The 17,911-nt window shown below is 36.7% G+C and overlaps 1 protein-coding gene across 5 annotated transcripts in view; it reads left to right on the top strand.

Annotated features, from left to right (window-relative positions):
- Positions 1 to 17,911, top strand: part of PPP1R12A (protein phosphatase 1 regulatory subunit 12A) — a 191,109-nt gene that overhangs the window by 58,122 nt on the left and 115,076 nt on the right. For all 5 annotated transcript variants that reach the window (XM_069094795.1, XM_069094796.1, XM_069094798.1 and 2 more), the window contains exon 2: positions 7,820 to 7,950. In XM_069094795.1, the coding sequence (XP_068950896.1) occupies positions 7,820 to 7,950 (131 nt within the window). The remainder of the gene's footprint in view (positions 1 to 7,819; positions 7,951 to 17,911) is intronic.

The raw sequence follows: 17,911 nt of genomic DNA on the forward strand, positions 1-17,911 counted from the left end.
TTAGTTGGGTGCCCTCAATGAAACCTCCATACGCTCTGGCAAACTGGTCACACAACTCAGGACTTCTATCCTAGACTATAATCCAGATCCAAGCAGGTTAAAGCAAGAGTAATTACCCCAGACTGGTTGCTTAGTCCCCCTGCAGTCTTCAAGCCAGGAGCTGAAGATGCCATATGGCAGCGGCAGCACTGCTGTGGAGTCTCAGGGGCTTCTCCCGCCAGGGCATAAAGGCCGACCACACTCCCAAACTACTGGATCCCAAAGTCCACACTGCACTGACCTCTCACTTTGTCCTTAGCATCTATGGGTTGATAACTCTAGAAACTGCCACAGGTGCTGGTGATCTGAAGTCCCTCCAGCCAGGGGTCTAGTTAGCCCGCCCTGGGGCTAAAACCTCCAGCTTCTGAGGGGCTATGGTTGGCTCCCAGAGCCCTGTGCTGGCTGCTCCCTGCTGGCCTGCCATGCTGTCTTCAGTGGGAAGTTAGCTTCTCCATGTCATTTTCTGGGTTCAGTAGCTCCAAAGTTTGTTCAGAGTCACCTTTTACATGAATTAGAGGTGGTGGGAGCCTGAGCCACCCGGAAGTCCTATTTCTACTCTACCATCTTGACTCTGCCCCCCAAAGTAATAACTTCTGCTTTCCCCTGAGTAAAATAATGATCTGGGGCGGCCAGGTAGCACAGCGAGTGGGAGCACTGGCTCCAGTGTTGGAATGACCTGGGCTCCGACACTTAGCACCCACCCAGAAACACCTGGCCGTGTAGCCTTGAGCAAGTTACTTAAGCCCAATTGCTTAGGGGCGGCCAAGGGAAGTAAGAGCATCAGCTCCAGTGTTGGGATGACCTGGGGATCAAATCCGGGCTCAGATACTTATCACCACACCCAGAAATAACTGGCCATGTAATCTTGAGCAAGTTACTTAATCCAATTGCAAAAAAAAAAAAAATAGTGATATGGTTACCTGAAAAATAAAGAGGTGGCTGGCTGTTCATCAAGTTCAGTTCCTGGTTATCAGAAATAAGGCTATGTAACTAATGTAGTACTTAAGCTACTCCCTCTTTCCCTCTGGATTCCTAGAAAAGTTATCTTAAGTTTGAAATACTCTGTGAGTGGGTAGCTAGGTGGCACAGTGAATAGACCACTGGCCCTGCAGTCAGGTGGACCTGAGTTCAAACCCAGACTCAGACACTGGACACACTTACTAGCTGTGTGACTTTGGGCAAGTCACTTAGCCCCAATTGCCCTCCAAAAAAAGAACAAAATGATATATAAAGATATACTCTGTGAGTCAAACATTTAAGAGTTTACAAACATGGACTGATCTGAAGTAGGATCTCTCTTACTAGTGTTTACTTTGGTCAGCCATTGGACACATTTATATTTACATTTAATTGAATGTTATAGCCAAAAAAGTGATAGGAAAAGATCCCTCTGCCCCACTAACTCACGTACATAGAGGGTCTACTCTCTCTTAGGTCACCACACTAGCAATGAAGAAAGCAAACATATGACTGGGGAACATGCATGGAGAAGTAATTGTCATGGACCTTTTTGGGTAATGTACACTTGACTGGAGCAGTTCACATCCCCAGTGTTGCAAAGCCTCTGCCTAAGAGACAGCTACTTCGTTGAGATATCTTTCTTTGTTTTGTGGTCACCAAGTTGCTTCCTGCAGTCATCTGTTGCTGAATCTGGCTATCCTCTTCTGGATTATCTGAATCTAATGAGACATAATGCTAGAAAGCTTCCCTTTAACAGGAAAAGCTGCATCTTTTTGTTGTATTAACAAGGACTATGAAATACAGTGAGCCAGGCTACTAACCTAAGATATAGTTTATTCTTTTAATTGATATGTCTTAAGCTGATTTGAAATTCATGGTCTTAGACATCTGTCATAAAGTTTGGAAATTCCTTTTAACTGTTGTTACAGCCTTGATTAGGGTTTTGTGTTCCCCAAATGGATTTGTGCCCTTAAAGAAAAAAAAATGGAATAGAGACCAAGTTGCCAAAATGCCCCCAGTGTTGTCTTTGGCATGCAGTGAAGCTAGACTAATAGAAGGTGCTAGCTAAGTCAGGAAGGCAGGGCTATCTTCCTCTACTCTCTTTGTCCTCATTCTCTTCTGCCAGTTGCAAAATCTTTTTTATTTTTTATGCTACATTCTTAAAATGCATACTCTTGGTGTTGTCTTTTATGTGTATGTGGTTTTTCTTTGAACTGAGGTTATGAAGATAAATCTCCTATATTCTGCCTCTGTAAATTGGATCATTATTAGAACTACTCAAATAATAATACTGATAATACTACTACTAATATTAATGGCTAGAATTTATGTAGCACTTTAAGGTGTGCAAAAAACTTTTTACATTTAATTTACACCACAAACTCAGTAGATCTTCAGAACCACCCTGAAAGGTAGGTGCTATTAATATCCCCATTTTTCAGATCATGATGATGACCACTCTTGACCCTATAAAAGAGTAGAGGAAATGGACCCCCTGTGTCTCTTTACACAATGATTATAGAATGTTTTTTAGCTGTCAGTCATGGTGGATGAATTTGTTTTACAGACCTACTCAGTTCACTTTATGGGATGGAGCTCTGAAGAGTAGAGAAGGGAAGAATACATTAGAAATGATAATAGTATAAAAACAAAAGATTTAAAAATTATATTAAATTTTATCTCATTAGCCTATTACTTTAGCCTATTGACATCTTTTGGATTCTTGTTCTTTCAGCCAAGATGATACCTGTTGCTTTCAACTTCCTGTCTCCTAAACAATTGTCAGCTTATTATCTCCTGTCCCAAAATATTTACCATAATCAGTGTCTTTTGTCTTCTGTAATGTTATTTAATACCCTGTTTTCCTCCATTAAAGACTTGTATCATTGTGTTGATGAAAATGGTTTGGGGTTTTTTTTGAAAGATATGTTGATGGAGGTAACACTAGGTCTTGAAGGTCCTATCAAATTGGATAGATTTCTCCCTTTTCTGGGTCTGGTACTGAACATGTCTGTTGTCTGACCTAAGTTTGGAGAGACTCACCATCATGTAAGCTGCTCTGCTCGTTAAGCTTCGGCTGTAGTTGTCAAACACTGTTTTCTAAGTTAGAAGAAGTTGTAATCTGCCTTGATAAAGAAGGAACCACAATGACAAAATTATGAATTTTTGTGTCTTTGAAGTAAGAAGATTTGTTCTCTGCTTCCACTCTTTAAATGTTAAGCTCCCTGAGGGGACAGGGTTTTTCAGTTCCTAATAAACACCTAGCAAAAGAAAAGCATGTGGGGGCAGCTAGGTGGTACAGTGAATAGAACACCAACCCTGGAGTCAGGAGGACCTGAGTTCAAATTCAGCCTCAGAAACTTGACTCACTCACTAGCTGTGTAACCTTGGGCACTTACCCCCAATTGCCCTGCCTTCCCCCCTCCAAAAAAATGAAGAAAAACATTCAGGTACTATTTTGATTTGTCTTCCCTTGCCCCTATCTAACACTTTCCTTTCAAACTGCCACACTTTTCTTCTTTTCTCTGATTCCTTTTATGTCAAGTCTCACTATTTCTGTGGAAGTCTTTCCAAATTTGTGGGTTGAAGCAATAAAACTAACTCTTTCTCTAGTCTGGCTTTTCCTGCCTATTTCTTAGTGATAAAAGAACACTGGTTTTAGATCAGGAAACATGAGGATTTTTGCTCCTATACACAGGTGTATGATTCCATGCAAGTCACGTCATGGAATTGTGAAATCAGTAAGGCCATTTAACTGAACCCCCTCATTTTACAAATAAGGAAACTAATTCTCAGGTCACATGACTTGTCCAGAATCATTTTGGTATTGTTTTCAGAGACAGAATTGGAATTCAGCCCCTCTGACTCCAAAGCTAATACTCTTTCCATTGTACCATGATGACTCTGTTGTTCAGTTTCTTAGGAATGATACACTGCTTGCCTTGTCTCTTTCACAGAATTGTTATGATAAAGTGTTTTGCAAACCTTAAAGCAAATTATCTTTTATTTTCACATGTAACATAAAAATATCCTTCACTCAAGGCAGAAAAAGTTGGGTTTCTATTATGGTTTCACTGTACATCTAGTTTCTAAGGAGTAAGATTGTCTATGTCCTTGGTTTCAGACTCTATATGCATACACAGCACATTTCACTAGGGTGTTCACTCAAGGAATTTAATATAATTTTTAAAGTGAATATTTATTGAATACTCAGTGAAAATCATTTTTATCAATTGAAGGAAACTAAAACTTAATAAAAGATATTAGTATGGGGCAGCTAGGTGGTACAGTGAATAGAGCATCAGTTGGTCCTGGAGTCAGGAGGACCTGAGTTTAAATCTGGCCTCAGACACCTAACACTTACTAGCCGTTTGACCTTGGGCAAATCACTTAACCCCAATTGCCCTGCCTTCCCCCCTCCAAAAAGAAAGAAAGAAAGAAATTAGCTAATTTGCTTAAGTAATACAAACTTCAGAAAGCTCTTTATAATTAAACCTTCACTCAAAAAATATAGAACAGTCATTTCAGCCTCATCTTGTTAGCTAAAAATGCATTTTTCCAACTCAATCTTGTTCCTCTAGTGTAGTTCTTTGACATGCAGGGTCCACTGGAATTTAAGGACTAGCAACTAGAGCTGTGTCCTTTTAAAATTTAAGTTTTTCTTTCTATCATGAGGCTGAGCCATGGAAAACAAAGTGACCAAAAGGGGGGAAATGTTTATTTGACTTCTTTCCTCTCACCTTCTGTCCCCCATCAGACATCTCTCATACACCATAGCCTTATGGGAGTGGCAGGCAGAGAGCACAGGTATGAAGCAGAGTGAAAAATGTTGAGAGGAACACCAGTGGCAGCCTGCTTCAACAACGTGGAGCCACAGAGATTGGCTTTAAGATCCAGATCTATGGCAGGCCCTCTGTGGTGAGAAGCTGCTGGCCTACTCTGTATGTATACTTACCCATTCTTGACATATGGGGGTTTCAAAATCACAGAAATCAATTTTCTTACCAACTCTGGGATTGTACCTAGGAATGGCAAGGGAATTCAGGATAGATGACACTGCACTAGAAAATTAAAGTTGATTTTTATTTCTTAAGATGACTAAGGATAGGAGCTAGAATTTAATTAGTGTTGTGTAGAAATAATAATACATTTTCTCTGAAACTTTGATAGTTGTCTCATTTATTTCTATTTGTTTAGAGCACCATCTTCTGTCTATATGTTGTAATATTTTTGGTCTTTCAAAGAACATGATGTTACTGATCATAGAAACAATATGGTTTATGATAATAATTTGGTTTTTCTTTTCACACTTATTTAAAACCTTGAAGAATTACATTTAGTCCTTGGGTTATGGCTTTGCCATACTAATTTTATTACTTTTTTTTATCATACAGCTTTTTTAGTAAGGTCTGAGTTTCCTTCTCTGTAAAATAGGAATATTTGTACGTAGAGTTATTATGAGGAAAATACTTTGCAAACTGTAGTGCATCATATAAATGTGAAATAATATTATTATTGTAAGTCCTATGACCAGACGAAGACTAATTTTAGCAATAAAAGCCTAAGATTTTTGAAAGAGGAAGGAGATAGAACCAGGTTATAGAATATTCTGGTTGCCTTAGGAGAAGACCCTAGGAGCAGAACTTATGCTAAAGAGATAGTAGAATTCTTAGAAAAATAGTTAGTGTATTTTGGCAAGCTAGTACCATAACCTAAGATCAAAACATAGAACTTAAAGTATCCCAAAGGAGCTTGCCTCTTTGATAATATCTGCAATTGATGGTTATCTAACCTTGAATACTTTTCAGTTGACTACTACCCAACTACTGAATTAGACAGCGCTTTCCATTTTTAAGCTTCTCATTATTTGGGAAGTTCTTTCTTTTGACCTGAAATTTGTCATTTCACAGTATTTATCCTACTCTTCTATACCCCAATTGTCAGAAAGAAAGTAATAATGGTCTCCAGATACCTGAGGAGTTCTTTTCTCCAAGCCAAACAACTAGAATTCTTTCACTTGACCCCTTATCATCCCAGTCACTTCTAGTTTGTCACAATTCCTTCTTCAAAAATGGCACCTGCTATGCAGCAATATACTTTATACATGGTTTGAACATTATGGAGTACAATAAGACTGTTATTTCCTGTAACTGGAATATTCTACTTCTGTTAATGCAACCTAATGCAACTTTTTAGCAGCCATGCTAGACTGACTCATTGGGTTGAATGGAAGCCCCAGGAATTTTTAACATGAACTGCTGCCCAAATCAGGTCAACATACAGAGTTGTATAATAGGCAAGTGATCCTGGGCATGTCACTTTTCAGTGCCCTCAGACAGCTCTCATGATGACATAACACTTAGTTCAGCATCCAAACCAAAGGAATGATTATTAGAAAGGAATCACAGAGGCCTCCAGTGATATGCATTTCTCTTATAAATGAAGACACAAAAACACAGTTTATCAGATTTTAAAATAACACAAAGTTAGGAGGCATAATTAATATTTCAAAACCAAAATAATCTAGAACCAGATCAAATTTAACAGGGATGGATATAAGATATTGCACTTTGATTTTAGAAATTCATTTGCAAACCTATCAAATGGGGCCTAGACTACTGTAATAGTGTCCTTGTTTTTTTTGGCTTCCTAATCTAACCCAATCCCTCACTTTCCTAATTAACAGAAGTAGAATATTGAGTTTGAGTGGGAAATTCAATTCAATGTTCTTTCAGTGTCTGATATATATGAAGGAGCAGGTAGGTGGCACAGTGGATAGAGTCCCAGGCCTGGAGTTTAGGAAGACTCACCTTCCTGAGTTCAAATCTGACTTCAGACACTTATTAGCTGTGTGACCCTAAGCAAGTCACTTAACCCTGTTTGCCTCAGTTCCTTATCTGTAAAATGAGGTGGAGAAGGAAATGGCACACCACTCCATTGCCGAGAAAACCCCAAATGGGGTCATGAGTCATACATGACTGAAAAATGATTGACCAAGAGCAGCAGCTCTATAAGAGGGATTGGGCATATAAAAACAAAGCAAAAAAATGTTCAAGGACTTCAAGTGTAATATGGGGTGAGACATATGTAACTATAATAGCCATTTATCAAAGATTTTTGATCAGACAAATTCCCTCTGAGCATTAGGAAGATTACTTTGGCAGTAGTAAGGATGGTGGAAATTGCATGATCATGGAATGAGACAGGTTGCAGCCTTGGCCAAGAGTATAAGATTTTCTCCTCTGAGTTTGGAGGAGATAATGAGTGAAGACATAGACATTTTGAGAAGGGAGCTCTAACTGTACGGTTCTAGTATCCTCAGTGAAATAGGAGGGTGAACCATCTGCTGTTGTTGGGGATGGAGACCGCATTTGGGGATCTGAACATAGAGAAGATTTGGAACAGTTACTGTGGAGAATGAGGAAGATTGCCTAATGAGGCCTCAGCTAAAGTTATGGGCACTGAAAATTATAGTGGTTAGAATCAGCATGACTTCATTACTTAATATAGTAGGTCATATACACATCATCAGTTAGGAATAATGCCAATTAAATTAGATTATTGTGGTTACCTAGTGTTAAGGATTAATGGGTAAAAAATGGTGCAAGATCAGTGGGAGACAGGATTCTAAGATGGTAACCATTCAATTATTGATCATAGAGTAATGACTACAAATGGAGGTAAGTGAAGCTAGAATGGGGAGGTAAGACTAAAAAAATAGTGATTGGAGGTAAATTGGAGGAAATGGGTGTGGTATCTGAAACCATCGTATTTAACATCTGAAACAGAATTTTAATAATGCTTTCTGTTTCATTTTCAGGCATGCATTGATGATAATGTTGATATGGTGAAATTTCTGGTGGAAAATGGAGCAAATATTAATCAACCTGATAACGAGGGCTGGATACCACTACATGCAGCTGCTTCCTGTGGATATCTTGATATAGCAGAGTAAGCTAGTTCTGTATTCTTCATGTTAATCTGAGATTTATACATTGCTGGTTTTTTAAAGACCGCCTGTGGTTTCATAGGAATCCCTATGTAATCTAAGGTCATTGGTTATACTCTTTGGGATCACTTTGGTTTTGGGGAGGGGGGGCATTAACTCTCCTGAATAGAGTTTTCTTAGATGTCCATTCCTGTGATATTTTAGTCTCAACATCTCTCAGAAGGTGTGATGCACTTTTTCCTAAACAGCAGAAGGTACATCACTTGTAACTTTGTATATTAACATTAACTACTTTATATATCTCTGCTTAAATTGTTTCTGAGAACTGTAGTGTTAACTATTTTATCTTTTCAATTTTTAATTTACTTGCTCATATGTACCCCTGAATTGATAAGGAACATCATTATCAATTTTTACCAGGGCTACTTTTGGGAGAGAAAATGATCCAGATTTATTTTGACTAATAACTCTCTCAATGAACAAATATTTCTCTGCCAGATGAGTTTGGGGTGGTTCCCTAAAAAACACATTCTTAAATGACACTTGTCATGAATTGGTGCCTCCTAAATAATCAGGTTTTTCCAGCTTGACCAGTGGAAGCTTTGATGTGTTTGTCATTGTTTATCTACAAAATGTTTCTCACATATGAGGATGTAGAAGAAAATAATTTTTAATATTGCATATTGTATTCTGTTAATTGGTCAAGGTGGTAACATGGGAAAGGGGCCTGAGGAGATTGTGTGGTTACTATATCTGTTATCTTTAAACCAAACATATGCATTGTTTTTCTTTTATTTTTAAATGTTTTTATTGATGTCGTTTCTTACATCATTATAGTCATCCTCAGCATCTCTCTCCTTTCCTCTCCCAGTTAGCTGTCTCATATCTCAAATAGTGTTTTTAATGAAGAAAAGCAAATCAAATTGTTTTTTAATGCATCCGCTATCTGAAAAAGTCCCAAAACACATGTAACATGTAACACCTGTGAACCTTCCCACTTTCAGGAAGGGCTGTAGGTGTCTCCTCTTTTCATTCCATTCAGATTTGATTTTAATTTTGTTACATTCACTTTAAAGGGGGTGGTGGTGACCTTTTCATTTACATTTTTGTAGTTATTTTATACATTGTTTTCTTGACTCTGCTTCCTTCACACAGCATCAGTTCATGTACATCCTTCCATGCTTCTCTGTATTCATCATATACATAACTTCTACAGCACAGTAATACTCCATTACATTTATGTGCCATAGTTTGTTTAGCTAGTCCTCTCTCAGTGGGATCTATTTTATTTCTAGTTCTTTGCTGCCATAAACATTTTGGCTACAAAATCAGCCCTCTGAAATCAACAGCATTTTTATATAATAATAAAACTCATTAAGCAAAAATATAAAGAGAAATCCTATACCAGACAAATAAAAAACACATAAAATTGACCCTACCAAAGCACACAAAAGATTTGTATAGATTCAGTTACAAAGTATTCCTTAAAGAAATAAAGAATAAATTAAACAGCTTGAAGAGTATTCAGTGCTCATGGCTAGGCCTGCAATTACAATACAGATCACAATGCTACCAAAATCAGTTTATACTTTTTATACTATACCAATGAAATTATGAAGAGAATACTTTAGGGAACTTGATAAAAATAGTAAAATAGTTCATTTGGAAAAGCAAAAGATAAAAATAACAAAAGAAATTATGAAAAGAAATAGGAATAAAGGGAAAGTAGCTTTTCCAGACATCAAACTATATAGCAACAGTTATCAAAACCATAGTTTAAAAAATAGAGATAGATCAGTGCAACACACTAGATAAAGGAGAATCAGAAACTGTGAAACTCAATAATCCATTGTTTGATAAAGTGAAAAACATAAATTACCTATTGGATAAACTCCTTATTTGAAGAAAACCACTGGGAAAACTGGAGAAGGTGTCTGGCAGAAATTAGGCTTATACCAAAAGCCTTATACTATATTTCACAAAAATTCTAAATTGTTACAAGACTTTAATGTTCAAGATCTATTTAAAAAATTAGAAGATAAGCAAATCATATACCTCTTAAAGCTATGAGTAAGAGATGTATTCATTTAATCACATAAGGAATAGAGGTAGTTGTAAAAGATAAAATAGGTAACTGATCACATGAAACTGAAAAGCTTTTGCACAGACAAAATTAATGCACCTAGGATAAGAAAGAGACTTTTTTTTTCAAAAAGCAAAATTCCAAATTTTCATTTTCCTGGATTATATTCACATATTTCAAATCAACAAATAATAGTTGCTCACCTTTCATCTGGGTTACCCTTAACAATTTTTTTTTTTTTGCAAATTTATGGTTCATTTCGAATTTATAGGTTTTGAACTCATCAAAGGCAGTGTAAAATGTGGTCCCAAGTTTCTTGAGGAGACCCCATCTAATTGACATTAAAAGTAGTACAGATAAAAGGCTAATTTTTTTTTAATGGTATATTCCCAGAATGATGTCATAAGGAACTGAGATTTAGGAAACCTGGTTTCAAGTCTGCTTTTTAGTAATCATGTGACTCTTAACAAGTCACTTTGCATCTGAATTGTAATTTTGTTTGGGCTATGACAGTTTCTGATTCCAAGTAAACAAATGTCTGTTACATATTAGTTTTGTAAAAGTTTAGAGAACTAAGAGATTGATGTAAGATGAACTAAGAACCTTAGAGAATGCTTTATGAAGGAGATTGAACCTGATTTCTAATCTTGGATAAGTTATTTGACATGTGACTTAATTTCCTCATCTGTAAAAAAGGGATAACAATACATTCATAGGATTCATATAGTGGTGTTCATAAACTATACATTCCTTTAATATTTATTAAGTTCCTACCATGTGCATAACGCAGTGCTAGCCCCTGCAAATAAAAAATGATCAGTATCTTCTTTCAGAGAGCTTACATACAGTTTGGGAAGTGTCCTATGTACAAGGACACAAAGATACAAAGTAATTTCAGAAGTACAGAATGGCAACAATTTAGGTGGGAAGAAGGAATCAGGAAATGCTTCACATAGACAGAGTCCCCTGACTTAAAAAAGCTTATAAGAAGGAGCAGTAAAGAGAGTGCATTCTGGGGCGGCTAGGTGGCACAGTGAATAGAGCACCAGCCCTGGACTCAGGAGGACCTGAGTTCAAATCCGACCTCAGACACTTAACCACTCCCGTATATCTTTACCAAGAAAACTCAAATGGAGTTGTAAAGAGTCCTACGCAACTGAAAAAGACTGAACAACAAAGAACCACATTGGGCTTAAATTGTTTTCCTGGAAAATGCCATGTTTAATGTGAATTAATCTTAATACTGTGTTGGTGGCATTTTTCAAGTAGACAACATATGGACATAAAATATTCTAGTGTTTTCATTGTATTTGGATCTTTGTATTTTTGTATTTTGTGTTTTTATAGTATTGAACAACTTTTAAAGGTTGCATTGAGTCAAAGGTTTAGAATTAATAAAGGCAGCATATCCTTATGGCATTTTTCAGGCAATTTATTCAATGTAATAACTGAGTTGTGGGGGGTTTTTTGGCACACCCTTTTTGTTCTTCAGCCAATATATTTTCTTATAATCATGTGTGGGTATGTATATAGGCTGCCAAGTGACATATTCGAGGAGAATATGTTGGTTCATGATGATTAGGACAATTGTGTCAACCTTTTCCATTTTTTGGTATCAGTATCCTTTTAGTTGTATTTGTAATATCAGACTCAAAAAGGGCTTTTCAAAATGAGTATACATTATGTCCCTCTTGTTTTCCAGATCATTTGATTCATTCACATTTTATCCATTTTGTTACTAGGTATAATTTCTCAGTTTGTGTTAAGTGAAGATTTTCAGTGACGTAAGGTTCTTTAAATTTTTCTTTTTGGATTTTAATATCTCCCTTCTTACTTTATGTGCATCTAGATTTAGGGATGAAATTGTTCTTTAAGATTATCCTGTACTGGTCAGCATATGTTGTGTGACTAGGAGCTAAAGGTACTATTGACAGAAAGCATCATGAAACTTTGGCCTGTAGCTGGTGAGGTTTGGTTCCAAATTTATCCTACACACTCTTTTTTTTTTTTTTTTTTGCCTTTTGGAGGGCAATTGGGGTTAAGTAACTTGCCCAAGGTTACACAGCTAGTTTTCTGTGGGTGTGTGTGGGTGTGGGTGTGGATGGTTAAGTGTCTAAGGCCAGAACCAAACCTCCTGACTCTGGGGCCAGCGCTTTACTCAGTGCGCCACCTAGCCACCCCCTAACATACTCTTAACACAGAAATAATGTGTTCATGTCTCCAGTTCATTTCAAGCTCACTTGTGGTTTGCCTGGTTCAGCACCATCTGAACTAAAGCTTTTCCAGCAGGTGTCTGGTATTGGTATTTTTGATTTGTGGTGGTTATATTTTGCCTCCTTGTGGTACTAGAACATGAAGCAGTGCCATTTACTCACTAATCATCCATTTTAAGCTAATCATCTTAATTGTTTTGAATATAGTCTGCCTTCAAACCTTTGTCTTTGACTTATAGGAGTAATTCCATCCCACTGACCGGGGTGCTTAATCCAACCAATAGTATTACTTAGAGCCCAGTTTGACAGCATTTTAGTGTACTTACCAGGCCTTCAGAGATACATTAAGTATTCTGGGGCACACAAAGTTTCCCACAAATTACTCTGCTGTATATAACTATGCCTAGCATTCTTTGACTTTGCCATTCCCCTCCTGTGCCCAAACCTTGTCACATGGATTGATAGATTGGGCTTTGAGGGTCGCTTAATATTATTGTTGTCAACTTTTAATTTATATAGTAACATTTTGAAGACTGTTGAGCTATTGTTTATTTGAAGTGGTTTTGTTTTATTCCCACCTTCCTAATAGGAATATGGCTTTATATTGCAACAACAAACCTCACCTTGTTTGGGAAATAATGGAAAGAAAACAAGAAACTTGTCCTAGGTTAAAATTAGAAATGAATAAATTATATGTAATTAGTTATACTTCCCTTTAATGACTACATTTTCAACAATGGCATGATAAAGCCTGAGTCTGTTTTCCTTTAACATAGTACTTCTTACATTTTACTATCTCTCTAGTGGGCCTTTAGCCTACCAGAAACCACAAAGAAAAGATAGTTTGAGGTACCCTCCAAACAGTTTTCTTTCCTTAGCTTTTAAATCAAAGCAGTTATCTTCCCTAGTGAGGAAAGTGAGAATAAATTATGATCTTGTAGCATAGTTGGGAACAAATAATTATAGTGATATATAGTGTTCTTATAATATTTAAAAAGCATAATATAGATGCATAACTGACATTTTTTATCTTCCCTTAAATTAGTTCTTCACAGTAGAGGTTTCGTTATTTTTTTTTTAAGCAATCGGGGTTAAGTAACTTGCTCAAGGTTACACGGCCAGTTATTTCTGGGTGTGGTGCTGAGTATCTGAGCCCGGATTTGATCCAGGTCATCCCGACACTGGAGCTGGTGCTCTTACTCTCTGAGCCACCTGGCTGCCCCTAAGCAATTGGGGTTAAGTAACTTGCTCAGGGTTACACAGCCAGGTGTTTCTGGGTGGGTGCTAAGTGTCTGAGCCTGGGATTTGATCTCCAGGTCTTCTCAGCACTGGAGCCGGTGCTCTTACTTGCTGTGCTACCTGGCCGCCCCGGTTTCATTATTTTTTAAAAAGAAATTCTAATTCCCTAAACATAAGACACTGAATTGTAATAATTACCGAAATGTAATTATTAAAATATGAAAGTATATTCTCCTTCACCACTGTGGAAATTGGTTTACACCATTGTTATGGAATGGCACTTTAAGTTTGAAGGCTTTTGGTTGACTTTTGGTCCTTTGCTCATAGAAACTACAATTATATCAAATCAGAATAGTTTAAACAAAATCAGTTAATTCCTTGGTCAAGTCTGAGAATGTGCATTTTATTCCACATATCTAGTCCTAGGTCTTCTCTACTAAAAACAGCGTAAATAAGATCCAAAAGGATTTTCCCTTACTATCTGTACAAGCAAAACCAAATGTTTGAAGAATGCCTGTCATTTATTTTTTTTTTTTTAAGCAATTGGGGTTAAGTAACTTGCTCAAGGTTACACGGCCAGTTATTTCTGGATGTGGTGCTAATAAGTATCTGAGCCCAGATTTGATCACAGGTCTCCCAACTCTGGGGCCAGTGCTCTTACTCACTGTACCACCTGGCTGCCCCCAATGCCTGTCATTTATGCATGGTAATGCATATAGATGAAGCTGTGGAGCTTAGACACACACACATACGGTACAAACATTGCAAAAATGAACGATAAATTGGACCTGGGTCTCAACAGAAAGAGCATATGTTAAACTGCCTTTGGTAAATTACAGAGTTCTTTTAGTGGTTCCAAGTTTCTCCCTTAATTAAATAAGGCCCTTTTCTGTTCTTCAAGTAATGTTGTAGGACTGCAAGTCAGGGAACACTACAGTCTCTAGAAAATTGAAGTTAAGGATCATTTAGAGGGTGTTGGAGATGGTATAGTACACAGGAGCAGGTCTCCATCAAATTAGAAAGAAGAAACAATGTAAAGGATGTCATAAAGAAATCTAAGATTGAGAAAAATTTTCAGAATAATTCAATTAAGTTCTCCATATGATGGGTGAATCATTGTGGTGTTCTTATTGGGAAGACATGATGAGAGTCGCACTTCATGGCCAACTGTCATCTTGTGTTATTGGTGGAAATATCCACATCAATGAGATCACAGATTCATTTGAATAGATTCTTGGAAGGAACTTGAATTATTATTTATACTCTTATATTTCTAGAAAACTAGGTATTCATTTGTCAGTCTATTCTTGCATTTGATTATCTTAATGTATAATCTGGCAGTGATTTAGGGTCAGGATATTCAGCTGTGGTTATCCACTTAGCATATTCTTAGTCATCCTCTTCCTTTTTTTATGTCCACCTTTCTCTTTTCATTCAGATGTGTTGTTACTTTGTTTCTCATATTTATTTTCAACTGTTTGTGTCTAATTCTAAAGTACTGTTATTTTCCCCAGTTTGCAGCAATTGATTTACCCATACTTTTGTTTCTCTCCTTTCCTGTATTCTAGTAATATCTATCTGAGCTAAGGTAAATATAGGGGTAAAAACAAGATACATCAGATAAAAGTCACCCATATTTTAATATTAGAGTAAAATTCATGATTGTTATTCTTTCTGAAGACAAGACTATTATAAATCCTACCTTTTACAGAAAGCTTTTCCAATCCCTCTTAATTCCACTGCCTTCCCTCTGTTGAGTCTTTCCTATTTATATATCTTGTTTGTATTTATTTGTTTGCATATTGTCTCTGTCATTAATTAGACTGTGAATTCCTTGAGAGTAGGGACTTTATGAACTTTCTTTTTATCCCAGTGTTTAACACAGTACCTGACACATATTAGGCATTTAGTAAGTGTTTATTGACTAATTGACTGCAGTTTGTATTAAATCAGTGTGGACTTTTAAAGGGGTTATAATCCTAGTTGATCAGCATCTGTTTATTTAGTGATTACACTCGGTGAGCTGTGAGCTAGGCCCTGTAGACGTTAAAATGTGATTGAGTAGATAATGGCTTAATATTCTTAGATTTAATAGATATCATTTTAGACATACTTCGATGGAAGTCCTTTCTCTACTTTTTTTTCTTTATTTTCCCCTAACCCAATACTGCCAGTACCTTCTCCATATTTTGTATGTACAGACTCTTTGTTGGTCTTTCCCCATTGGAGTGTGGCTCTGTAAGCACAGCGACTGTACTTTTTGCTTTTCTTTGTGTCTCAAGCATTTATGTGTGTGGTACCTAAGAAGCACTAAAGAAATGTCTTTTGACTGACTGACATACTTTTAGCTATCTAGTTTGTTTTATTTGGGGCCTTGAAATAAAGTCTAGGTAATCACTTGTGAGGTGTAGTCTAGTCTGAGTCAGTGAGTGGAAAATGTTCAAGAAGCCCTGGTATAGAGAGGATGCATTGTCAGGTATGGATAAGATTAGATAGCCTCTGGGTTCATTCCTCCTCTGAAGTTCCACAATTCTGTGATGATAGTAACTCGCATGTAACTTTTTTTTTAATAGCCATTGATTTATTAGCCATTTTAAATAACAGAAAATGCAGGAACATTAAAGCATTCGACATTAATGTTGTCATTTGAATTTCTATCATTATTTTACTCTAGCCCCTGTTCCATCCTGGTCTGAGGGGGTTACAGAAAAGAAAGTGATTGACAAAGTAAAATGGGTGGGAGCATCCTCTTGTGCAGTGTTCTGGGAAAGCTGGTAGGAGACGGGGGTGAAGAGGCAATGGACTAGGCTGGATGCCCTCATACCAGCAGAAGCTTATAATGTTGCCCAGGTTGGGCAAAGGCATTGCTCCTCTCATTTATTTGTTCTTTGTGTCCTTGCCTCTTCACTTTCCTCTATTCCTGGCTCATAGGGGCAACTCACTCTTATTTTTGATCCTGGACAAGCATAAAGACCCTGGAGGTAGCAAGAGATTCACTGACCAGCTGTTGGCCTTGAATTCAGAAAGATCGGGATCCAAGTTCAGCCTCTAACAAAATAGTTATGTAATCCTGCGCAAGTCAGAGATGACAAGTTGTCAGTTTATATTAGTAAAAGTAATTTCCTGGCCCAGAGTTCCGTGTCCCCTTCCCACATACTCAAAATCATATTAAAAATGAAAATAAGGCCATACGATGATAGAAGTAGAATCTTTAAAAGCCTTTGACAAAAAACAGTGCTTATTTATACTTACCCAAAAAAACCAAACCCACAACCCTTTAAAAATAAAAAAGCACAGGCATGTAAAGGCAGTTTTAAAATATGATTTTTTTAAAAAAACTTTATGTCTAAAAACCAAAATGGCATCTTTTGACATAATTCTTTAAAAAATGCTAATAATAATAATAATATGAGAAATTAAACTATAAACCTTGCCAGAAAAGAAACAAAGCTATTCCTATTTGCAGTTTAATTGTTGGCTTACTTAAAAACAACAAAAAATCAGCAAAGAAAACTAATGGAGACAATTGAGAATAGGTCTGGACATGCTGCTGCTCCCCTGACTATAATAGAAGAGGCAAGGATATAGGGAGACAATTGAGATTTTATTAAAGTAGCATAATACAAGATAAATACATAAAATCCTCAGTATTTCTATTTAGCCGTTTAAAAAACTGGGAGGATGGGTCTGTCAGGTGGTGCAGTGAGTAAGAGCGCCGGCCCTGGAGTCAGGAGACCTGGGATCGGTTCCAGCCTCAGATACTTAGCACATTAACTGGCCATGTAACCTTGAGCAAGTTACTTAACCCCAATTGCTTTTAAAAAAAATAAAATAAAATAAAAAATTAAAAACTGGGAGGAAATGATCATAGGTAGTATAAAATGGCATTAACAGTGAGTAAACAGTATTTGACCTTTGTAGGCAGATCAGTGTTCCACGAGATTCATTTACAACTCAGTAGCAGGCAACTCAACTGATTTTCCTCTTACAAAAAACAGTTCAATTTCTTGGCTCACCCACAAATGTATTTAGTATATAATGTACTTTCAATGCTGTAAATCTGCCGTGAAACCTTTGAGGAAATAATATAATTAATTGCAATACTTTGGTATTTTGGTTATTGTTGTGCTGTTCATTAAAATAAATTGAATAAGAAATAATATTTTATTTATCTTGAATCAGCTTGGGCTTGACAAATAGATAATACTTTTAGAGGTTTTAACCTTACACCAATAGCTACTATTGGTGAAGTTAGGAAGTCTGGCAACACTAATATGTTGTTATTCGAATTATGAATTGGTTCAGCTGTTCTACTAATCAGTTGAGCACAATGTGAGAAAAATGATTAAACTATTCATATTCTTTGCCCCAATAATCACATAATGGGGCATGTTTCCTAAGAATATTTATGATAAAGAGGTTCTCTGT

The sequence above is a fragment of the Petaurus breviceps genome, unplaced genomic scaffold (assembly GCF_028583685.1).
Source record: "Petaurus breviceps papuanus isolate PSGF00001 unplaced genomic scaffold, PetGlider_PUasm1.0 221, whole genome shotgun sequence".
In the NCBI taxonomy this organism is placed as follows: Eukaryota; Metazoa; Chordata; class Mammalia; order Diprotodontia; family Petauridae; genus Petaurus; species Petaurus breviceps.